This window comes from Ictalurus furcatus, chromosome 26 (genome assembly GCF_023375685.1).
Source record: "Ictalurus furcatus strain D&B chromosome 26, Billie_1.0, whole genome shotgun sequence".
NCBI classification, from domain to species: Eukaryota; Metazoa; Chordata; class Actinopteri; order Siluriformes; family Ictaluridae; genus Ictalurus; species Ictalurus furcatus.
Genome location: NC_071280.1, coordinates 7,458,809 through 7,482,841, shown reverse-complemented (window position 1 = coordinate 7,482,841; position 24,033 = coordinate 7,458,809). Strand labels below are relative to the sequence as shown.

General features: G+C 40.3%; 1 protein-coding gene across 4 annotated transcripts in view; it reads left to right on the top strand.

The window, feature by feature from the left end:
- Positions 1 to 23,153, top strand: part of cenpe (centromere protein E) — a 35,418-nt gene extending 12,265 nt beyond the window's left edge. Inside the window, exons 23-57 of one of the 4 annotated variants that reach the window (XM_053615543.1) lie at positions 57 to 211; positions 2,752 to 3,045; positions 3,190 to 3,411; positions 4,226 to 4,378; positions 4,675 to 4,881; positions 5,097 to 5,186; positions 5,277 to 5,360; positions 5,874 to 6,167; positions 6,284 to 6,502; positions 6,576 to 6,656; positions 8,058 to 8,135; positions 8,224 to 8,385; positions 8,606 to 8,830; positions 8,948 to 9,154; positions 9,289 to 9,489; positions 9,701 to 9,922; positions 10,735 to 10,956; positions 11,355 to 11,477; positions 11,567 to 11,656; positions 11,853 to 11,936; positions 12,061 to 12,168; positions 13,266 to 13,478; positions 13,592 to 13,747; positions 13,858 to 13,938; positions 14,719 to 14,814; positions 15,030 to 15,218; positions 15,771 to 15,986; positions 16,181 to 16,390; positions 16,512 to 16,715; positions 17,593 to 17,739; positions 17,951 to 18,063; positions 19,422 to 19,519; positions 19,604 to 19,715; positions 19,812 to 20,074; positions 22,582 to 23,152. In XM_053615543.1, coding sequence (XP_053471518.1) covers positions 57 to 211; positions 2,752 to 3,045; positions 3,190 to 3,411; positions 4,226 to 4,378; positions 4,675 to 4,881; positions 5,097 to 5,186; positions 5,277 to 5,360; positions 5,874 to 6,167; positions 6,284 to 6,502; positions 6,576 to 6,656; positions 8,058 to 8,135; positions 8,224 to 8,385; positions 8,606 to 8,830; positions 8,948 to 9,154; positions 9,289 to 9,489; positions 9,701 to 9,922; positions 10,735 to 10,956; positions 11,355 to 11,477; positions 11,567 to 11,656; positions 11,853 to 11,936; positions 12,061 to 12,168; positions 13,266 to 13,478; positions 13,592 to 13,747; positions 13,858 to 13,938; positions 14,719 to 14,814; positions 15,030 to 15,218; positions 15,771 to 15,986; positions 16,181 to 16,390; positions 16,512 to 16,715; positions 17,593 to 17,739; positions 17,951 to 18,063; positions 19,422 to 19,519; positions 19,604 to 19,715; positions 19,812 to 20,074; positions 22,582 to 22,706 — 5,744 coding nt within the window. In that variant the 3' untranslated portion in view covers positions 22,707 to 23,152. Of the gene's footprint in view, positions 1 to 56; positions 212 to 2,751; positions 3,046 to 3,189; positions 3,412 to 4,225; positions 4,379 to 4,674; positions 4,882 to 5,096; positions 5,187 to 5,276; positions 5,361 to 5,873; positions 6,168 to 6,283; positions 6,503 to 6,575; positions 6,657 to 8,057; positions 8,136 to 8,223; positions 8,386 to 8,605; positions 9,155 to 9,288; positions 9,490 to 9,700; positions 9,923 to 10,734; positions 10,957 to 11,354; positions 11,478 to 11,566; positions 11,657 to 11,852; positions 11,937 to 12,060; positions 12,169 to 13,265; positions 13,479 to 13,591; positions 13,748 to 13,857; positions 13,939 to 14,718; positions 14,815 to 15,029; positions 15,219 to 15,770; positions 15,987 to 16,180; positions 16,391 to 16,511; positions 16,716 to 17,592; positions 17,740 to 17,950; positions 18,064 to 19,421; positions 19,520 to 19,603; positions 19,716 to 19,811; positions 20,075 to 22,581 lie in introns of all 4 variants that reach the window. The other 3 variants (XM_053615542.1, XM_053615541.1, XM_053615544.1) reach the window with 3 other exon arrangements.
- The last annotated feature ends 880 nt before the right edge of the window (positions 23,154 to 24,033 follow it).

Here is a 24,033-nt window from a genome sequence, read left to right as displayed (position 1 = left end):
ACATTTAAATAATCTGTGATGGAAGGAAACATTTCTTTATTTAATGTCATGTTTAGACGTACTGGATAACGTGACCTTGGGGAAAACAGTTGCTGAATTAAAGAAGGAGCTTGAGAAAAGCCAGGAGAGTGAAAGAGCGCTTCAAAGCAAAATGGAGGAGTTAAAGTCTCTAGAAGCTCTTCCAGCTAAAGTGGATGATTTGTTGAGACAGGTAAGAACTTTACCAATATGCGGTGCCCTATTGGCATCCTTCGTAAATATGAGCAAAGAAGGCTGTGAAAAATTGTCTTTATTGTTGAACCTTTTGATCTCTTGTTTAAAAGACTGACACAAATACTCTGCTCTCATGGATATAAAACAATTGCAAACAAAACACAGGTTTATCAAAAAGAATATTTGTTAAATATAGGTGTGCAACAATTATTGGCACCCTTTTAGTCAATACTTTGTGCTACCTCCCCTTTACCGAGATAACAGCCTTGAGTCTCCTCCTATAATGCCTGATGAGGTTGGAGAATACATGGCGAGGGATCTGAGACCGTTCCTCCATACAGAATCTCTCCAGATCTTCACATTTCGTGGCCCACACTGGTGGACTCTCCTCTTCAGTTCACCCCACAGGTTTTCTATGGGTTTCAGGTCAGGGGACTGGGAGGGTCATGACAGGAGCTTGATTTTGTGGTCAGTAAACCATTTTTGTGTTGATTGTGATGTATGTTTTGGATCATTGTCCTGCTGGAAGATCCAACCACGGCCCATTTGAAGCTTTCTGGCAGAGACCGTCAAGTTTTCATTTAATATCTGTTGATATTTGAGTCCATGATGCCATGTATCCTAACAAAATGTCCAGGTCCTCTGGCAGAAAAACAGCCCCAAAACATTAAAGAGCCGTCACCATATTTAACCGTGGGCATGAGGTACTTTTCCATATGGCTCCCTCTCTGTGTGCTCCAAAACCACCTCTGGTGTTTATTACCAAAAAGCTCTATTTCAGTTTCATCTGACCATAGAACCCGATCCCATTTGAAGTTCCAGTAGTGTCTGGTAACCTGAAGACGCTCGAGTTTGTTTTTGGATGAGAGTAGAGGCTTTTTTCTTGAAACCCTTCCAAACCACTTGTGGTGATGTAGGTGACTTCAGATTGTAGTTTTGGAGACTTTCTGACCCCAAGACACAACTAACTTCTGCAATTCTCCAGCTGTGATACTTGGAGATTATTTGTCCACTAGAACCGTCCTCTTCACAGTGTGTTGCGACGATATAGACACACGTCCAATTCCAGGTTGATTCATAACATCTCCAGTTGACTGGAACGTCTTAATTATTGCCCTGATGGTGGAAATGGTCATTTTCAATGCTTGTGTTATTTTCTTATAGACACTTCCCATTTTGTGAAGCTCAACAACCTCTTGCCGCACATCACAGCTATATTCCTTGGTCTTACCCATTGTTATGAATGACTAAGGGAATTTGGCCTATGTGTTGTTTCATATTTATACCCCTGTGAAACAGGAAGTCATGGCTGAACAATTTCCTGTTCCTAGTCACCCAGGTGTACTAAAATAAATGTAAAATATCAATGGGAATATACTGCAAATATATTTTTCTCATATGAATTCTTAGGGATGCCAATAATTGCACACCTATATTTAACCATTTTATTTATTTTTATATATATATATATATATATATATATATATATATATATATATATATATATATATATATATATAAATATATATAATATAAACCTGTTTGTAAATGTTTGATATCCATGAGAGCAAAGTATTTTGTGTTTTTTTTTTTTGTTTGTTTGTTTGTTTGTTTGTTTTAGTTTTTTTCTTTATTATTTATTTATTTATTATTATTAATTTCTTTTTTAACAAAAGGTTAAACAATAAAGACAATTTTTCACAGCCTTCTTTGCTCATATTTACCAAGGGTGGCAATATTAGTGGAGGGCACTGTATAGGAACACCGTGATGGTGTATAATTTTAGCTATATTTTAGGATGCATATATTCAGCTTTAAAATTATTGGCACTTTTTTTCAGCAAAAATTATTGGCAGGCAGATTTTCATTTAAAACCTGGAACTTGCCAAGCAAACCATACAACCCTGTTCCTGTGAAAGCATCTAGCAAACTATAAACTCTTGCATTTGTGGTTAGATGCAAGTTTTTCTCTTGGCACGCTTTCCAGATAGTTTGATCTCGATATGGTGTCTAATTTGAGACTTGGAAAGCCAAAAATAATGCCATCCTTTGCAAATCGCTATCTGTCAGGTACACTTTGAATAAAATAGAAATTGCAACATGCTTCAGTTATATTTTGTTCATAAGAATTTCACAGGCATGCCATTAATTGACCTGTGGGGTTTTGAAAATAAAAATCCGAAAATATATTCTCAAGGTTAAATTCCTTTCCTTTCATTTCATTGTGAGATTATGTTTAAGTTATCAAAACATGTGGCTTTCTGGAGTAGGAGCTAAACGAACCTTCACTATACTCCAATCTGATGATGATGGTGGTTTACCAGATTTATTTATTTATTTATTTATTTATTAATATTTTAAAATTTTTTTACAGTATTGAGATCTCAGAACTCGATTATGAAATCTTACACTACCTTGTGATACAAGTGGAACTGTTTGTTTGTTTGTTTGTTTGTTTTTATAATAAGATGAAAGTAGGACACACTTTAAGTCCAGTGTTTTGTTTTAGTCCATGGTTTGTGCATTATCTGTTCTCAGGTGTGTGAGCTCACAGGTGAACTTGACTCTGTTAAAGAGGAGAGGGACAATCTTCTCTCTGCTCAGGCCGTGTCCAATGAGGACAACGAGAGACTGAAAGGAGATGCTGTAAAGGCCCAGGAGGAACTCGAGAGCATGCAGAAGGATTTGGCTGATGCAGAACTCAAGGAAGTTCAGCTAAGCCAACAGCACACAGAGACCACGGAGCAGCTTATAAAGGTCCGAACAGATCTGGAACACCTCTTGGGAGAAAACAGGAGTCTCCTCAGTGCCTTGGAGGAAGCTAAGCAGAAGGTTGGTTACACTTTTTTTTTTTTTTTTTTTTTTGCTTGCTCCTGTGTGCATTTTAATTTAAAGTCCCTGAAGTTTGACCTCTTCGATGTGCATCGTTTCATAACCAGTTGTGGTGTTTTTGTTTTGTTTTTGCTCTTTCCATAGTCCGTACAGTTGGGTGAGGAACTGGAGTCGCTTCGCTGTGAAAGAGAGAGGCATCTGTTAGAGTTGACTGCCACAACTGCACAGAGGAACCAGCTTCAGGAAACGATTCACAGCAAAGTCTCCGAGCAAGCCGAGAACGTTCAGAACCTCCAAGTAGAGCTGCAAACTATTACGGAGGAGAGAGATCAACTGAAGAGAGACATGGAAGAAAATGTGGAGCTGGTACGATTAAATATAAATGCTGTTTTTAAAATCTCTGCATATCGGTGTCTTGTAACATGTTTACAAGTTGCCCAAAAACGTATTACATGACTTGCTATCCAAGTGCATGCTGAATGAATTGGTGGAATATGATGGTAAATATGAAAATGTCTCATTTATTTTATTTTATTTTATTTTAATGATGCTTAAAGTGCACCTATTATGGTTTTTTTTTTTTGTTGTTTGTTTGGTTTTGTTTTTTCAAATATTACATTTCATGCAGTGTTCTAGAGCTGTTTTGTGAGTGTAAAAACGTCTGCAAAAATCAAAGCGCATGACAGTTATTGACTCCCAAAAGAAGAAACCGATTCTGAACAGCTGAAACGAGTCGTTAGTAATTCCAGACGTACTTCCTGTACTAACCTACGTAGTTCCAGACTCACTCCCTGCACTAACCTACATAATTTGGTAACAAAAGACCCGCTCTGGTCTTCATCCGCTGCTCGTGAACAGACACAGCTGAAACTCGTTATGGTAGTGGGCGTTTCCTTTTCCTGACACACACTGGCAGCAGTAGACCAATCAGAGCAGAGTATGCTCTCTGAAAGGAGGGGTTTAGAATAAATCCTTTAGAACGGATCATTGAACGAGTCGTTTGTGACACTGGGTTAATGCTGCAGTTTAAAATTTGACCTTGGAGGCATGTAAACTTCTTTTTTTAAAACAAAATTAGGCTTGTTTCAAAAGCATTAAAATTTGTACCTTTTTTTTTTTTAGACTTGTGCTGTCATTGCCGTTCCTAACTTATTATAAAATAATTGGTCTGAAATTTTAGATGATAAAAAATCAAGAAGAACTGAGAGCGGCTCTCCAGACGTCGCAAGTGCAACAGGACAAAATACTTCAGTTGGAAGCGGAAAAAGCTCAGCTGGAGTCCGGACAGTCGGATCCACCCGAGAACACTCTCGTCGAGGATCTGCAAATTCAGGTACTTTTTAAATGTCGGATATCGTACGGTCCAGGCGGTTCACCTTATCAGGTCAGATACCGATTGTCAAAAATATGCATGTTTTGATATTTCTGTTTCTGAACCTTTTAGTTTTCAGCACTCTATATAGTATAAAATGTCACCCCATTTTGCCACATGAAGGCTTTTCTCAGGTTGCTTCACAACGAATAACTGCAATCATAATTAATAACTGGTATTAACATGGGAATCGGTGTGTGTAAATAGTCCCACGTTTCTAAATAATCCCAACCTAACCAGACCTGTTTGGTTTCCAGGTGAAGCAGCTGAAAGAGGATCTGCAGTCTGCATGTTCAGAACGGGACGAGATCGCGTCCGAGAAAGCCCTCGAGTCCGAGTTGGAAAGGATGCAGACCAGTATCAGGTCTCTGACTGAAGAGAGAGACCAGCTTCAAGAGATACTGCAGGGACTGAGAGAAGAGAAAAGCCAGCTAAAGAGAGAACTGGAGGAAAAGGATGAGCTGGTGAGAAGGGAGGAAATGTGTGTGAATTAAGGCGTGTTCTACAGGATTATGGGTTCTTCAGCTGGAGCCAGTGTTGAATATGAAGACTAGTTCAACAGCACTTCTTTTTCAATTCAAGGCACAAGCCAAGCATCGAGCTCAGTGAGGCATATTTCAAAACGTGTCCAGGACTAATGCCGTTATTTCATTTTGTTTTTAACATGATTGTTTTTCAGATTATCCGCTTCCAGTCTCAGTCGAGCGAGAAGAAGTTTTCTGACTCGAACTGCGTTATTAATGACGAGAATGAAGTTCAGCTACAACAGGTATTGGTGGGATGGGTTTGGGATGTGATTTGGGATGGCAATTTTTTTTCCCTCTCTATTAGCATTCTACAATATTCTATTGATGTGTAGATGCAGGATCTTAAAAAGGAGGCTGAAGAGTTGTCTCAGCAGAATTCCTGGCTTAGGACAGAACTCCAGGACATGACTGACAAGGTAGGGACTCCATCAAGCTTAGGGATTTTAAACTGTATAGATAAATGCCGTTTGGGGTGCAGTTTTAAGTTTTGAACTTTTTGATTAACGTTGGATTAAAAACAGCAGGCGGCGTAAACACCTTTTCTAGACTTCTTTTTTTTGTGAAAGAATGAAGAGGTCAGGCCTGTGCTTAAAAAATAAATAAATAAATAATAAAGAAACAATAACACCCGTTAGGGAAGTGTTATTGCATCGTAATATAAATGTGAACGTAATGGGGATGTTTGTGTTGCTTCTTTTGTAGCACTGTTATAGCAGGAGATTGGACAGATCCTTTGTTTTTGTTTGTTTTTGTACCTTTTCAGTTACATACTTTGTTGTAATGCTCCAATGTTTAGTTGGTACTTGTATTTTGGCAAAGCCCAACTAAATTTACTGAGTATGCTGTGATGTATTGAGCTTAAAGATGGTGTGGGGTGTTTTTTGGAAGGGTTTAAAACATTTTTATGGAAAGCACGTTTTTATTCTCAGGTTGGTGAGCTCTCAGGAACTCTCAGGGCTGTGCAAGATGAGAAGAGCAATCTGCTTGTTGCTCAGTCCACCTTGAACGAAGAACATCTAAGACTTAAGGAAGAAATGGAAAGGGCCCGAGAGGAACTTGTCAGGATGGAGAGTCAGATGATTGATTCACAGCTGAAGGAAGCTGAAACCAGCCAGCAGCTCATGGAGACCACTGAGCAGCTCACGAAGGCTCAGGCAGACCTGGAGCACTTTACTGTTGAAAATGGCAAAATGCTCACGTCTTTGGAAGAAGCTAACCAAAAAGTGAGTTTAAGTGTGCCGGTCAAAGGAATTAGTTATTTACTTTTGTTGGGGTTTTTTGTTTTGTTTTGTTTGTATTTTGGGAATGTCTGTTTAGTGTTTATGTACTTCCTATACAGACGGAGCAGTTGGGTGAAGAAATCCAGTCTGTTCGTAGTGAAAGAGATCAGCTTCTATGTGAGAAGACTGAGGGAGCTCGTGATCGAGAAGAGTTCGAGAACCTTCGTGCCACACTTGCATCTCTGACAGAGGAGCGAAACCAGCTTCAGGAGATCCTTCAGGGTCTGCGAGAAGAACGCAGCCAGTTGAAGAGAGATCTGGAAGAGAGCAATGACATGGTAACACCATGAGATGATGATGATGACTGTAATGTCTCTGTGGACGGTGGATCTGATTTGAAGTTTTCTTCAGCTCGTACAGGTGCAGAAGCCAGCACAGAGTGAGATCAGTTCACAACAAGAAGCCACATGTATGCAAGATGAACTTCAACAAGTGAGCGTGACGACATTTTTTTTTATCGTATACGTAAGGGATAATCCACGGCTACGTGTGTTACACGGTTTTAATGCAAGACATGGAGGGGGAGCGCGTTAAAATGTGTAACGTACACCTAGCCGTGGATTAATCCCGCTTATACCATGGTCACTTGCCAGCATTGACGAGTTAAATCTGCCATTAATGTTTGTAGCATAAATATATATATTTTGTGTGTGTGTGTGTTATTTTATATGCAGATCGTTAGATCTGGAATTCCGCCCGCTCTAAATCATACACGGAGATAAAGTAGCATGATAAGATTACTATAATTAATTCAAATAAATGTAAATAGTTATTAGAGAGAGAGCGCACGTGAGATTTTGTGCATGTCTGAATTTCCTGCGTCTGTGCCACGTCTCTACTAATAATGAAGCTGTGAGTTTAACTGTGTTACTATGGTTACAGTTGTTTTATAGGCAGCGTGCTAATTTAGAACGGTGATTGAAATGACTGGATCTGCCTGTGGTGTAAACGGTTGTAACGCACATCTTGCGCACATCAGAATTGAGTATTTGGACAGATAATGGTATAAAGTATTACATCTTTGTTTAGATTGATCGGTTTTGCTGATTAACCTGCACCGATAACTTGGTACTGGAACTATCGGTTATCGCCAAGAATCCACGTCGATCGTTTTCCCTGGTCGTGTCTGCTGTCGTCATGCAGTATGAGAGTGGACTCTAGAGGAGAAATAAAAATGGTCACTGATGCTTTTTGTTGTTATTTGAAGTGGGTTGTTTGGGTTTTTTTTTTTTTTTTAAATCCATTTTGGACGTCTATTTTTATTTGTTATTTGGAGTGTTACTTTTTGGTTCAGTTTGGGCGTATATCGTATTTACTTTAATACTTGATATGTTAAGGGCAGTTGTGGCTTAGTGGTTAAGGCTCTGGGTTACTGATCAGAAGGTCGGGGGTTCTAGCCCCAGCACTGCCAAGCTGCCACTGTTGGGCCCTTGAGCAAGGCCCTTAACCCTCTCTGCTCCAGGGGCGCCGTATCATGGTTGACCCCGCGCTCTGACCCCAACTTCCTGACAGGTTGGGGTATGCGAAGAAAACAATTTCACTGTGCTCTACTGTACATGTGACCAATAAACACTCATTATCATTAGTCTTTCCGTATTTCTTAAATGAAACACTCGGTGTACACTGACTGTACACTGTCATGGTACAGTCAGTACTGTTTATTTGTAATAAATTCCAGCACTATTTTGCTTTTAGTGTTATGATCTCATTCAGTATCATTAATCGGTTGATTAATCGGTTATCGTCAGGTACCACCCACCTTAGTTATCAGTAAAATCTGGTCGACCTCTACTTCTTAAATGTACATTTTTGTACATTTACCTTTTGCTACAGAAGCTACAAGAGCAGCTCGCAGAACTGACCGAGGAAAATCACCAGCTGAAGACGGATGCTCAGGAGAATGTGGAAACGGTAAAACGTGGCTCTCTGTCCGAGGCGTTACCGTTCCTGGACCGAACGATCCGACAAATATTTAATGACTTATTTTACTCCTTCGCAGATGATCGAGACCCAAGCAGAATTGAGGTCGGCACTCGCGAATATAAAGGAGCTTGAGAGGAACGTGCGCGAGTTGGAAGTGCAGAAGATTCAGCTAGAGTCCAAACTGTCCCAGACTGACAGCAGTGAGAAGAGCACACTTGTAGAGGATCTGAAAACTCAGGTATTTACACGTCATGTCATCGAAAGCCGTTCATCAATTTAGTCTCAAAATAAAATAAATGAACACAGAAAAATGGCTGCTCTTATGCTTAATGGGTTTTGTGTATTCCCTGGTCTTTCTCTGTACTCATTTCACATATGTTGGATGGGTTTCTTGAGTGATGCATTTTTATTTATTTATTTATTTCCCCCCTGTATATTATTTCTACAACTAAACCCAGATCAACCATCTGAACGAAGAACTCCGAGCAGTTTGTGAGGAAAAGCAGCGTCTTCTTATCGAGACCGCACACGGTGATCGTAATGCTGAAGAGCTGGAGAGAGCGCGAGCAACCATCAGCGCACTCACCGAGGAACGAGACCAACTTCTGGATGTATTGCAGGGCCTGAGGGAAGAAAAGAGCCAGATAAAGAGTATCCTAGAAGAGAAGGAAGAGGAAGACATGGTCAGAATTACTCTCTTTATTATTATTTTATTTATTTATTTATTTATTTATTTTATTTTTTTAAAAAAAACATTCATCAAGAATGTAAGCGAAACGCTAATGTTGACGTCTTCTCAGATTATACAGCTGAGAGAGGAGCGTGAGGTCACTACTGCAGACAGAGATGCTGAGACTAAAGACTCTGCGGTGGACGCTGCACTGGAGACGATTCAGGCGAGGGTATCCACTCTCAGTGAAGAAAGAGACCAACTGCTGGAGATCCTGCAGGGCCTGAGAGAGGAGAAGAACCAGATGAGCAGTGAGCTGGAGGACAAGAATCGGATGGTAATCCTAATCTTGCCTTTAATTTTTTTTTTTTTTCTTCTTCTGTTCAAGTAGTAGGAATCTCTTAGTAAACATCAAGACACGACTTCTTTCTCTCTTTAACTTTAATATGATTGTGAATCTGTGTGTTGCAGCTGACGCAGTTGACGGACGAGCTCCGATCTGCTACGACCGAAAAGGACAACTTGTTGGCTGAGAAATCTAAAGACGAGCTGGATAGCAAAGCCGAGTCGGAGAGGCATCAGGTCCGTATCGCGTCTCTGACTGAAGAGAGAGACCAGACGAGAGAGGAGAATGACCGGCTGAAGACTGAACTTGTGGAGACCAACGAAACGGTAGGGACTCGCACAAGCTGGTGGTGAAAATGAAAAGAGCCTGTGTGAAGAACAGGAGGGTGCTGTAGTGTGATTTTAGGGGAGTCCGAAAGGAGGGGTTTGTGAAAATAATTATATATTTTTTTTACATGTTTATCTAGATAATGAAATCACGACACCGTAACAATCCTACTCCATGTCTGTTTTATATTTGTTTATTTCCCCACCACAGGTAATGCAGTTAAGAGAGGAGCTTCAGTCTACGAGTGCAGAGAGAGAGCACCTTCTATCAGAGTCGACCCAACAGAGTCTTTCTCACGTGGCTGAGATGGAACAGGTTCGGTCAGATATCGCCTTCGTGACTCAGGAGAGAGACCAGCTTCTGGAATTGCTGCAGAGCCTGAGGGACGAGAAGATTCAGCTGCAGAAAGATCTTGAAGAGAAGGATGAAGTGGTAAGGGGGGGGGGCTTTTTCTTTTACTCTACGTGTCAACGTTTCATACTGAAATTTAATTTCATGCTGCTGGAATTTCATACGGGTCAGAAAATTTAAACACGTGCTGAGGGAGACATGGGAAAGAAGCAGGGCTGTTGGAAATAAGCAAGCATGGAGAACGCAGTGCTGGCGCTAAATAATAATCATGATGAGACAAATCGCATAAGGTATCAGCTAGCACAGTCCCATGTTTTGGTTGCCTGGAAACCTAATTGGCTAGGCTAAAACGTAATAATGCATTAGAAGCTACTTCAGTGCATTAATACAGATTAAGGGAATTGAACGTGACTTTAAAAAATCGTTCATGCACACTAATCACCTAATCACACTAATCACATTGATCGATTTTATTGTGGGTTATTTAGAGTTTTCCCCCCCAAGTTCCCCAGGAAGGTCTCCAGCCTCCCTCGTGACCCCGTGTAGGATAAGCGGTACGCGTTTACTTTGTGCCTTCTGCCCTCGGTCTCGTTTAAAGAATGCTTCTGCAACCAGTAACACGTAGCGTGCCCGATTCACATCCTGCAGCTAGTTTGAAACACGTTACAGTAAAAAAAAAAAAAAAACCCCATCTCATTACATATCGCTTGAAAGCAGACCGAGACCACACTGGTTCAAATTTTCTCCGGCTTAGTCGTTTTGGTCCAGACCCGAGTGAGATTTGTGTTCGAAGCGCTGCATTTTCGAGCGTCCTAAGCGAGCGGTGCAGAGACTGCATTACCTTTTTAAAAAATGTATTTTTTACTATTATTATTAAATTTCCCTTCTGCAAGGCGATGCAGCTGAAGGAGGATTTCCAGCGCGCTAGTAACGAGAAGGATCAGCTTCTGGCTGACAACGCTAAGTGCAACCTGGAGACCGTCGAGGAGCTGGAGAGACGTCAAGCAACCATCGTGTCTCTAACTGAAGAGAGAGACCAACTTCTAGAAGTGCTGCATGGTATGAGGGAGGAGAAGAACCAGCTGAGGGTAGACCTGGATGAGAAGGATGAAATGGTAAGGAATCAGTCTGTTGGATTTTAAAATAAAGGTTTGGGGAGGATCAGTGACATCTACGGTTGCCCTGTCCTACTCTTTATTCGTCCAGGAGTGTCCAAGCTTATCCGGCGAGGGTTAATGGTGGGTGAAGGTTTTCGTTCCAATCCAGCAGGAGCCACACCCAGTTCCATCTGTTTAATCAGTTGAGCGTGGCTTTCGGTAGACTCGGGTGTGGCTTGGTTGGAATGAAAACCTGCACCCACACGGACCCTTTGCGGATAAGCTTGGACACCCCTGTATTAGTCAAATGGAAAATGCTCCGAGTTTTACTCCCTCCGATCAGTCTGCTAGGATTTTCTTGCACTATTATGTAACTAGAGTATGTTTTTTGTTTTCTCTCAACATTTCACTGAAAGATACAGCAGTTGAAGGCACTTCTGGCTGAGAGAGAGCAGTTACCGATAAAGGATGCATCGTGCAGCACTGTCCTGAACGAGGATGGAGACAGTCTCCAGGAGCTGCTGCAGGGAGTGAGAGAGGTATGGCCGTCCGGTTTAAAAAAAATCTGAAGTATTACAGGAGACCTCAGAGGAAGAAGACTGTTCATTAATGAACCTGCTCTGTGTAGCTCATCCAGGTCCAAGGCGAGTTGAAGCAGCAGAAGCCACTGAGTCCTAGAGCCACCCGGAAAGCTGAGCTTCAACAGGCCAATCAAATCGTAATGCAATATTTTGATGCTTTTAATCATCAAAACAGTGTTTTTTTTTGTTTGTTTGTTGTTTTTTTGTAATTGGAACGTAAATGTTAATGTATGTGAGTCAAACATCTGTTTCTGTCCTTGTAGAACATTTCAAAGAGAACGAACTGAAACCAATAGCTTTGAACACCTACAATGTTCTTGCGTTATTCCACAGATGCAGGCTCTTAAGGATGAAGTTGAGTATTTAAGGAACGAGAGGACGTTACTCAGAAAGGATCTTCAAGAGGCTGCTGAAACGGTGAGAGCGCTGAATGGACTGGATCGTCAAATTTGCTCCCTCATGCTTGGGATGGGGGAAAGCTCTTTATCTATCGATCTATCTCTCTCTCTCCTCTTAACATCTCTCTCTCCCTCTCATGCAGTCAAAAGCTTATCAGAACTTACTCTGTTCCACGAGGGAGGAGCTGAAGCAGCAGAAGAATGCTGACTCGGTGGCCCAAAATGCTGAAAAAGACTCCCTACTTCAGCAGGTATGTCCATGCTGCAGAATGATCTTTCCGAGCTTTACTGATGAACCACGCAGAAACCCAGATTAAATAAAGTGAAATGTGTGAGGTCTTCATTCATCTTAAATAACAGGCTCATGGTCGTTTGAATTACTCAGTTGGTTCTAGTACTCAAAATATTTTTGACCATTATCCTTACCATGTATGTGAAGGAAAGCTGGGAACACTTATTGTACTTGCAGTCAAAAGTCTTTTTATTTCACCAAATAACACGTTCGAGATTTAAGGAAAATATGTGTGGGCTTATTAAAATATGCATCACCTTTTACAATTTTTTTTTTTTTTTTTTTTAACGTTTGTGTTTTGAAGCAGTCAGCACCTGTTTTACATAGTTTTTGTTTCGAGTTTTTTTAAACACTTTGACCAGCGGATTTCATTTTCAAAAAGATGAAAACATCCTAACTTTGTTTAATTACTAAGCCAGGCTATATTCTAACGTTAGTTCAGTCGAGGTATCTTTTATCTAACATAAATTAGCTAGCTTCGCTGGCTAACCTAGCTTAATTCAGTACATGAATGCATATGCAAGTTAGCTAGTTTAGCAATTTCTTTAGTTGTATTATAACATTAGTTATATCTTTTTGCTAAGCTATCTCTATCACATCCACAAGAATTACTCCCTAACAAAGTTTATACTTCATTTATTCTTTGTCGATGTTTTACCTTATCGATGGTTGGAATTACCATCCCAAGCTGACGATTCAGAGAAATATCCCATCAACTGTATGCTCCTCGCCAGGACAATCATCTGTCACACACCAGTCACCAATCATACGTCGCCTAAATGCCTTTTTACTTTTTACCTGATTTTTGTAGTACATCATTTGACTTCATTTAAGACTTGCTAACATGCAGGATTCACATTAGCTGCTTGCTGCACTCTGGACAGGTGATGGGATTTTTTCCCGTTGATGTACAGTCACGTGCATTCTTTCTTGCATGTGTGTGTGTATATTGCATGTAATCCATGTACAGTATAAATGGGTCCTTTTTGTAATCTACATTTTGAAGTGGCACATACCATGTATAATAACGAAGGATTTTTTTTTCCTCCCCATTAGATGAGCCAGATGAATGCAGATCTTCTGTATTTGAGAGAGCAGCTTTTGGCGAAGAAAACCTCAGAAACTCCGACTCTTAACACCGAAGTGCAGGATCTTCTGACTCGCATTGCGTCTCTTGAAGAAGACAAAGCAAAACTCCAAGAGATGCTCGAGTCTGCCAGAGAAGAGGGAACTAACCTGAGGCGTGATCTTCAGGAGAGTGAAGAAGCGGTAAGCAAACGTGCTGGGATCCGGATTTGGTTTTCACTGGAGTCGACCACTTGTTTACGCCTTTTTCTGTAAACTGGGGTTTTTTTTTGTTTTTGTTTTTTATCCGTTTGTAGAAACACAAGCTGATGGAAGAGCTTGAAAGTCTTTGTAGCATTAAAGAGCAGCTCTTTAATGAAAAGACACATGCAGATCAGCTGCAGGAGGTTCTCCAGGGGGTCAGAGAAGAGCGAGACCAAATCAGGAGGCAGCTGGAGGGAAACATGCAGGAGGTAAAATGTACTGGGTTGTTCATTTAAGGGGTGGTTTATTTTTTTATTATTATTTTATCCTCCGACCCACAACACAGTGCAGGAAGTAAAGATTAGAAATTGTGTTTCAGCTGACGCACATTACGGAGAAAGTACAAGGACTAGAAAAGGAGAAAATGGAGCTTGAATCTGAAGTCAGTTCTTTGAACCAGGTTAGTATCGTCATGTGGGGATTTAGGATTTGGACAAGTATACAAATACCCAGTTAATAGTATGGGATGCCGGTCTCTGAATGCTGAACTCTCACTATTCAAGTATTTGTCATATGTGCATAGTCTGTGAAATACAAAAAATATGGAAATGAAAAGCTGTCGGGATATATTTTGATGCAGAGAGCTAGAGGTACTAAAAAAAAAGTCTTAGGAGCATGTGGTGTGTGTTATATTCATTACTTTCTATAGAAAGCTAACATCTTATTTACAAAAAATCCATTTTTATACGGACGACTCGGAGTGAAATATTCCGAAAAGCAGTCGATAAGAGTCCAGCGTCGGTGTGAACTCCTTTAATGCTGTTTAAAAATCATCTCGGGGAAATTCCTCAAGAAATCACTCGAGAAAACGCCAAGAATACATTTCGGGAAATTCTAGGTAAAAAGGGCGTCGACTCTGAAGATAATAAAAATATTAAATTATTTTGATTTATTTTGGATTTTTTTATCGCAACATAATTCCCATTGATGACTTTATTTTTATTACTATTCTAAAATGTGGAAAATAAAGAATGAGTGTGTGTGTGTGTGTGTGTGTGTGTGTGTGTGTGTGTGTGTGTAAAATGCTCATAGGGAACGAACATCCAGTATGACAGTATTAAAAGTTTTAAACTAAAATAGACTCGATTTTTGAATACTCCTATGGGATGTTGTGTGACCTTTGATTGTGGTTTATTATTTTTAATTTTTATTTATTCATGTGTTTTGTGTGTGTTTATAGACTCTTCATGAGGTGAATGAACACACCTACGCACCATCTAATGAAGGAAGGCTGAAGGTGATGTCTGAAATTGAAGCTTGTAACAAAAAGCTTAAGGTAAGAAGTTAAGATCTTCATTCTCTCCCCCCCCCCTTTTGTGGTCAAGGTTCTGTTCCATTTCTGCTCGGTGTCAGTTTCTTGTACTGGAACTCTTATTACCAGGTTTTGTAAGTGTGTTGGTGCTATAAGTGATAAGGAAGTTGAACCTTCAGGACTCTAATTGCTTTAGATTCTAAACTAATACACGTTTTTAAAATTTTCCCCAAATCTAGGTTTCCTTCTTGAAGCTCCAGGCGATCACTGACCGTCCAAAACCCAGAGATCATCTTGCAGATATTAATAGGAACGAAAATACCTCGTTTTGTCAGCTTTTACCGTTCGTTCCGGTGTCTCAGAGAAGTGTGTTCGCCTGTCTGACTTCTAAAACAAGTCGTCTTGATGACCTGCTTAGGAAAAACGAGGTGAGTGTCTGTCTGTGTCTTTTTTTTTTTTTTTTTCTCTCCTCTCTCTCTCTCTCGCTCTCTCTCTCTCTCTCTCTCTCATGCTCTCTCCTCTCTTTTCTCTTCTCTTCTCTCCCCCCTCTCTCGCGCTCTCTTTCTCTTCTCTCACTCTCGCTCGCTCTCTCTCACTCATGCTCTCTTTCTCTTCCCTCTCACACTCTCTCTCTCTCTCTCGTGCTTGCTCACCCTCTCTTTCTCTTCTCTCTTTCCCCTCTCGCTCTCTAACTCTCTCTCTGTCTCGCTTGCTCACCCTCTCTCTCACCCTCACTCTCTCGCTCTCTCTCTCACCCTCTGTCTGTATGTTATCGAACACTTTTAAACACTTGCGGAAATGTCGATCCTGACTGAATTGGGAAGAAAATCTTGGCCCTTTTTAATTTCACGATGCAAAAACAAAAGTAGAAGTTTGGAACATTAAGATTTTCTAACTTGCAGTGCAGTAGTTACACTTTTTGTATCGTCATCTTTATAAACTGTTGGATCAATTCAAATTTAAACAATCTTTCTCTTAAGGTGGCTTTGCAAAGACTGGCAGCTCTGCACAAGGCTCACTTTGTGAAACAAATTAACCGCGACATGGCTTCCTTCGAGGAGAGAAGGCTGCATGACGTTCTTATTCGCCGAGCTCAGGCTCCTTCACAGTCCCTCCAGATGCTCCCTGGGGACTTCCAGGAGATTTGGGACCAGAGACTGTTGGAGCTGTTGGAGAAACGCAGGCAGTATCTGCAGGTCTGTATAACTCGGGCAGACTGCTTTCATGTTTAATGCAGAATCTTTCTAATCCGAACTGAAAAACGTCTCGTAGATATTCTGGAGTGACATCAAAGAGGACATTGATTACAATTTCTCACCAGTCTTGTTTCAGTAGTGTGCGTCAGATTATTTGCTTCAGAGTATTTAAGTAAAGTCTTTTCTGTTGATAGAACGTGAACAGCATTCTGGACTTCCTGGAAGACGGTGTAGCTAAACATGCAGTCACGCTCTCTGAGGAACTTCAGGCACGGACCCGTGCCAACGAGGAGAGTAGTGGGGTGCTGGCTGGAACCGCCAACACAGCAGCTATAGTTCAGTTCTTCGAGCGAGAGCTTGTTCGACGCACAGCTTTGACAGATCGCCAGAGAGTTTTCCACCAAGTAAGACCTAACTTTATTTATTTATTTTTACATAAATTTTCTAGAAGATATTTAACAATAGTAATAGCACTTAATGCCATGTTGAATGCTTGGGCTCACTACAAATCTTTCCATCTTGTAGAGCATGTTGGATAAATATGGCTCTGCAGTTTCTGTCCTGAAGCCCATGCAGGATGAGTCCGTTCAGAGGCTGAAGGAGGAGAGGAGTGAGAGTCTGGCACTGCTGCCATCTCAGAGCAGCGAGAAACCCAAAACTGAGGCGGACCTACTGCAGGACAAGCAGCGCCTCTCCCTTCAATTACAACAGGCTCAAAAACACTTGGAGGTATGATTTTTAAGCAAGATGAGGTTTTTGGGCTGTTTACGAATTCACATTTTGGATGTACGCTATATAGCCAAAAGTTTGTGGACACCTGACATTGACAATGCCGCTATGCTCAAAGCGAGCTCCATGAAGACATGATTCGCCAAGGTTGGTGTTGGAGAACTCGACTGGCTTGCATGTAGTTTTGACCTCAACCCCACTGAACCACCTTTTGGTATCAACTGGATCACTGACTCTCCACCCCACAGCCACATTCAAAACTCTAGTGGAAAGACTTCCCAGAAGAGTGGAGGTTATTCTAACCAGAGAACGGGATCCGAAATGGCATGTTTTTTAAACTATTACAAATGGGTGTGATGGCCAGGTGTCCACAAAGTTATTCAGGAAGAGTTGATGTTGCTCATAGTTGACTGCAAAATGCGCCATCTTGGATTTCTCCTCTTTGTGCTAATTCACCCGGGAATATGTTTCGTAGAATATTTAATGTGTATGATGATGGACATTTTATGTAAGGAACAGGATTTCTCTCTTAAAGTTGAGACAAAAATAAATAAATAATTGAAAAGCCCAAAGTCCTCTGTCCTGAAGACTTTCCAATGCTGCAAAAATTAACTGACTATTACAAAGCACTGACACTGGAGACTCCTTCTATAACGTTAAATAAACAAGGAGAGTAGAACACTCGCTGGAACTGCAACATGAGAAAGTGTTTGGGTTTTTTTTATGAATGAGTTCTTACAATGGAAACTGTAACCTATTGGAATTCGCATATTAATTTAGACCTTATGTTTGACTTGCTTATAAAATGAGTCTTACTAATATTTCCATACATATTTGTAGCACAGCATGACTCATTTTAAATCTACTTGTCTGTCAGGTGCTTCAAAAGAAAATGGCAGAGTTGAAGGCCCAGACAGACGTTTCCATCCAGAAACATGCCACCGAGCTTGAAGAGCTGAGCTCGGCTTTAAAGGAGAAAGAGGATCTCATCCAGAACTTGCAAGTGAAGCTGAAGGAGTCTGAGGTGGGTTCGAAATGGAGACGGGAATGAGTGCTGATCTCTAATAAGTCTACGAAACATGAAACATTTATGAACGGTTATGTGGCCAAAGCACAGTATATAAGATGCTTCGCTCGGACGTTTGCATAATAGATTTTAAGATTACAGTGTAGCATGTGCGAAAAAGCCGAATAGTGATCCGCTTTTTCAGTTCCACTGCTCTGTTCTTGTCCAGGCTCTTGCGAAAGTTAAGATGCCGCCTAGTGCTGCTGAAATGGAGGCCATGAAGGATAAACTGGTGAAGATGGAGTTTGACCACATCGCTGTAACGACCAGTCATGAAAAAGAGTACGAGATTTGTCTTGTTGCATGAGATGTAAAGAGTTTGATTTGACAAGTAGTGAAAAGGATAAATGGGGAAATCTTGGGGTAAATGGGGTGATATTGGTGTGAATGGGATAATATTGGGGTTACACTGGTGTCAGTGGGGTAATGTTGGGGTCAATGGGGTAATCTTGGGGTAATCTTGGGGTAATGTTGGTGTCAATGGGGTAATATTGGGGATAATATTGGGGTCAATGGGGTAATATTGGGGATAATATTGGGGTCAATGGGGTAATGTTGGCATCAATGGGGTAATATTGGGGATAATATTGTATTGGGGATAATATTGGGGTCAATGGGGTAATGTTGGCGTCAATGGGGTAATATTGGGGATAATATTGGGGTCAATGGGGTAGTATTGGGGATAATATTGGGGTCAATGGGGTAATGTTGGGGTCAATGGGATAATCTTGGGGTAAATGGGGTAATGTTGGTGTCAATGGGGTAATATTGGGGATAATATTGGTGTCAATGGGATAATAATGGTGTCAATGGGGTAATATTGGGGATAATATTGGTCAATGTTGGTGTCAGTGGGGTAATATTGGGGATAATATTGGGGTCAATGGGATAATATTGGGGTAATGTTGGTGTCATTGGGGTCAATATTGGTGTCAATGGAGTAATGTTGGTGTCAGTGGGGTAATATTGGGGATAATATCGGTGTCAATGGGGTAATATTGGGGTAATCTTGGGGTAATGTTGGCGTCAATGGGGTAATGTTGGGGATAATATTGGTGTCAGTGGGGTAATATTGGGGATAATATTGGTGTCAATGGGATAATATTGGTGTCAATGGGGTAATATTGGGGATAATATTGGTCAATGTTGGTGTCAGTGGGGTAATATTGGGGATAATATTGGGGTCAATGGGATAATATTGGTGTCAATGGGGTAATCTTGGGGTAAATGGGGTAATGTTGTTGTCACTGGGGTAATATTGGGGTATTATTGGTGTCAATGGGGTAATCTTGGGGTAATGTTGGTGTCATTGGGGTCAATATTGGTGTCAATGGAGTAATGTTGGTGTCAGTGGGGTAATATTGGGGATAATATCGGTGTCAATGGGGTAATATTGGGGTAATCTTGGGGTAATGTTGGCGTCAATGGGGTAATGTTGGGGTCAATGGAGTAATATTGGGGATAATATTGGTGTCAGTGGGGTAATGTTGGGGTAAATGGGGTAATGGTGGGGTAATATTGGGGATAATATCGGTGTCAATGGGGTAATCTTGGGGTAATGTTGATGTCAATGGGGTAATCTTGGGGTAATCTTTGTAATAAACTGCACAACCAGTTGATCTTATGTCGATGTTTTCTAGAATAGCACAGTTAACGTCAGTGGTGGAGCACAGAGGAGACGTTATCCGCAAGCTGAAGGAGACTCTCAGAAAAAGCCACCTGCAAGACGAGCAGTCATGTAAGCGGAGTTCACTGAAACTTCAGAGATTATGAAACTTGGCTGCCTCTAAGTGTCTAATCGTTGTTCTGTTCTTCTCCACAGTTATGGACGGTGAAGAACCTCCTTCTAAACCTGGCACCCAGGCCAAAACTTCTACTTATCATAAAGATAAAAAGATTGAAGAGCTGGAGAAGAAGACTGCACAATTTGAAAGGTGAATTGCTAGCTATTAATGAATTCAGCTAGTATTTAATCCCAAGACATGAAAACCCCATTTTAAAAAATAACACTTGATCTGTCTAATTTCCAGCCTGGTGAACAAACAGCAAGAAGAGATCTGTAAATGGAAAAACAGAGCGTACAAGCTGAGGGAAAGTAAGAAAGAAGCTCCTCATTCCCCACGAACACCGACCAAGCGAACTCTGTTAACAGAATGTGAAGTGAACTCGCCCAAGAAAGCGGTCCTCGACTCTCCGAAAAGCAAGTTCTTTGACGTCCATTCTGGCAGAGAGACAATGTCACTCAAGTGCCCAAAGCAGTTCTTTGACAACTCCAGCCTTGGAACCATGCCAGGTACGCACGCAGCTGTGTGAGCGTTACTCGTGTAGGTCTGAAAACGACTGTGTTTGGTCGCCTTTCATTTGATGCGCGTTTCTTCTCGTGTATGCTAGCTGAGCCAGCTATGGATGATTCCTCCGAAAGCGATGAGGGTAATGTACTGTACACGTTGAGGGGTTTGTGGTGTGAATAAGATTTCCTGACACGTTTGGGGTTTGCACTGGTCTGGTTCTGCCTTACACCACAGTTTAGATGAAGTTCTGCAGTGCCATATGGTTGCACAGTTTTCCCACGGTTTTAAGTCTCCACTAGACCTGTCACGATAACTAACTTTTAAAGATATTATTGTCATTTTAAGACCATTTTATGCCGCTGGTATAATGATGATTAAAAATTCGGAGTAATGCAAGTACACCCTTTCAGTAATGCACGTTCCATTCAGACTTTGTAATTGGAATGTCAAAAAAATAGTTTTCATCTTCTGATGAAAATATCCTTTAAATTTTGTCACTGTAATGTCATTTATTCATTTTAGTACATTTTACATTGAATAGTAGTCAACATTTTCGTTGATGAGCATGCGAAAACGAAACCAAATTTTATGAAAACTTTATGAAAACCTGATCTACAGAAATATTATTAATAATAATAATAATAATAATAATAATAATAATAATATTACAGTGAGACACTACTGTAATACAATATTTTGAATTCTTTATGCTTTATTCATTGTGTGTTTTAGTGCGTCGTTGCAGAACGAGCGTATTCACGACGTCACACTGTTCTACCTAACACTTTACTCAAGTTCAAGGTCACTTGTGCATTTGTGTTAATTGGTTGTTAATATCTTGTGTGTCGTTTTTTTTTTTTTTTTTCCAACAGTATGTTTTAATTAAAATCAGTGCTAGTGCTTGCTACACATCTTACATTCAAATACAGTTTTTGCGTTTGTGCATTTTTATCTGAAATTCGAGGAATGTTAAATGATAATATAATGAGAAGAGCGGCTGCCGGGGTTGCTAGGGACCCTACATAATATCCTGGACACACGAGTAACTTTACGAGGTACAACGTAAACTCCTTAACCATAAATTAGGTTAAAATAGTGGGTACAGTTAGCTTTAACTGGTTAATGAGCTTAAATTGAATAGACCTATTACCTTTACAATCAAACTACGTTATTAAAACCCACTGAAAAGGGGTATAACGCGGCTACGTTCGCTAACAGGAAATAATTCATCAGTTCAACTTGAGGAATGATGCAGGTGATGGCTTCAGATGATGAGAAATGGTAGTTGTTATATATATCTAATATTGTCCAATAACGCACTCCTCATCAGTGTTATTGTTTTTCATTTCGATTATGTTCTAGGCCTTGTACTAGCGTTATTGATTTTAGCAGTTTAGCAAAGCAAACTAACTTGATGCATACTAGATTGCTGCACTAACGATTCCTGATACTCTCTCCTACACTTTTGTGTGTAAGATCTAAAGTTGAGTGATGAACCATTGGAACACGTGGATCATAGGAATGGTCCAAGCCGATCGGTTGGCTTTGCCGCGTCGTAGCTAGCTTGTCTGGAAATTCTCGATTGAGACGTTGCTTCTTGCGTCGTCCCCAAGTGACAAGTCTTGGTATTGTACAAAGGAAAATGAAGGCTCGCTTGCTAGTGTGAATGTAGGGTTTAGTCAGCACTCTCAATCATCATCAAAACGCACATTTGATGACTATCCTTAGGGAAAATGAAGCACCTCCCGTACAGCAAATGTGAAACATTGTAAACAGAATGAAAAGGTTCAAGATAAATATAAAAATACTGTACTGTATACTGGATTTTAGATTATCTTAGCTTGGAACACTGAAGAGGGTATTTTGGCTCCTAGATACTTTAACAGAAATTTTTCAATGTTAAAACTGCACCAATTTTAACAAAGCAAAATATAGTTCACAGTAACCCAGGCTTTAGAGTTCCCCTGGACAACACCAAGATGGTTTTAAATGAGGAGTCAATCTTTCAGAGAAACTTTTAGCCATAAGAATGTCACGTCGTAGTAGCTAACTAGCAAATTTGCCTAATGTTAGTCATGTCAAAATGAACAAAATAACGTTTTATTTATTTATAATACAAGTTGCTGTTAAATTTCTGGGGTTCAGGTTTCAACAGTCTCAATTCGCGTGATGTTCTCGCTGATGTCTCCTGATGACGCGTGTGTGCTAGTTTGCTAGCAGCTGGTTAACCTTTTACCTATTTGATATGGTGGGAAAACATGGAGCTTTCAAATTTGTAGCGATGTTTCTAGGGTATTTATTTTTTATTTTTTAGTTATTTCTTAGACATTTAACATAAAACATATAAAATAGTTTATGGTTCTGCATAAATTATTCAGTGTGACGTTAAATTAAACTACACCTCAATTGATTACGCACTTATGAAGTCATTTACGAGGTTTTTCTCCATTATGCCCATATTTTATTATTGTTTAATTGTACAAATTTGCTCGTGTTTGTATTTTCTCAGACGCCGGCCCCAACGCAGCGGTCAGCTGTAGTGACACAAGCGTAGACAGCTGGTGGAGTGTTCCAAACTCTTCACCGAGGAAGACCAACCTAAATCTGGATGCCAATGCCTGTCCAACACAGTGATTCAGTTTTATCTGTCTGTTTGTTTTTTATTTGTTTGTTTTGTCCGTCATTCATTTGAATAGTTTGTCATTAAAGTTATTTTTATGTCACATATGTGGGGAAGGTTCAGCCACCCAAGTTTCTAGAATAAAGAGATTTAACAAAAAAAACACATGCAATTTTATTAAGTGTTTTAATGCAGTAATCATCTTAATCTCCTTCTACCAGCTTTTGTTTGGTTTGGTGTTTCATCCGCGTACCAAACATGATAAATAAAACAACACTAAACTTAGTGCTGTCATCTGTGCTTCTGTGTGATTTGTGCTAAATCTATCTACTTTTAGTTTCTCCTCCAAACAACATATTCGGATCGGGGCCGGAAATGACAATAGACTAAATAATCTACGTTCGTTCATGGTCATTACACCTGCAACTGTGTTTTACAAACGCGCCTTCTCGATCACTGCTGATGACGTGCTGGTGAAATGGGTGGGGAAAAGATCAACCCAAATGGAGATCAAATCCAGGGGTTGTTTCACTCCGTGTGAGCACATCACACCTCTGCTAGTCTGCACGAATCTACAGTCTGGGCTAGAAAGAGATCAGCCCCAGCCTCCATTCTTTTCAGTCCCTCCAGCATTTTGCGATCACAGAAAGTAACACAAAATCTTGCGAACTCTGCAATATTCTGAGGAGCTTGCGATTTTTCAAAACTACTCCAGATTTGCAGTACAGCTAATCAGAATCACTTTTATTGCCAAGTACTGTGGGTTTACATGTACTGGGAATTTGTCTTGGTGCTTGATGATGACAGTAAAATTCAAGAAATTAAATATTAAAGTAAACGGTCTCGTTTACCAACGAACATCACTGTGAAAGACAGTGTGGAAAAACAACTGTGTAATTGAGACTTCATCAATTCAAGTAGTTTTCCTTAAGGAATAAATTAAATTAAAAAAGCAGCACAAATGTGCAAATTTTAGAAAATGCCACAGCAAAATCAAGCATTATTGCCCTCAACAATCCCCCCAAAAATCCTGTACTATTAACTCTTTATGCCAGTGTTTTCCACCCTTACATTAATTGCTGATGCTGTTGCGCTTGGTTTGGCAAAAATCCAAAATCTCCATTTGTTAACAGCAAATAATCTGATGTGGAGGAAGTGATGGGGATTTTGTTTGTTTGTTTGTTTTTTGTTTTTATTTTATTTTTTATTTGAAACACTGAAGCTTAGCCCTGTTCGTCATTTACACCAGTCGCACCTCAATTTAATCACATTCATAATGGACCATAATGAAAACATGACCACCATGCCTAAAATTAAAGCATCATTGCCTTTGGGTTTTAA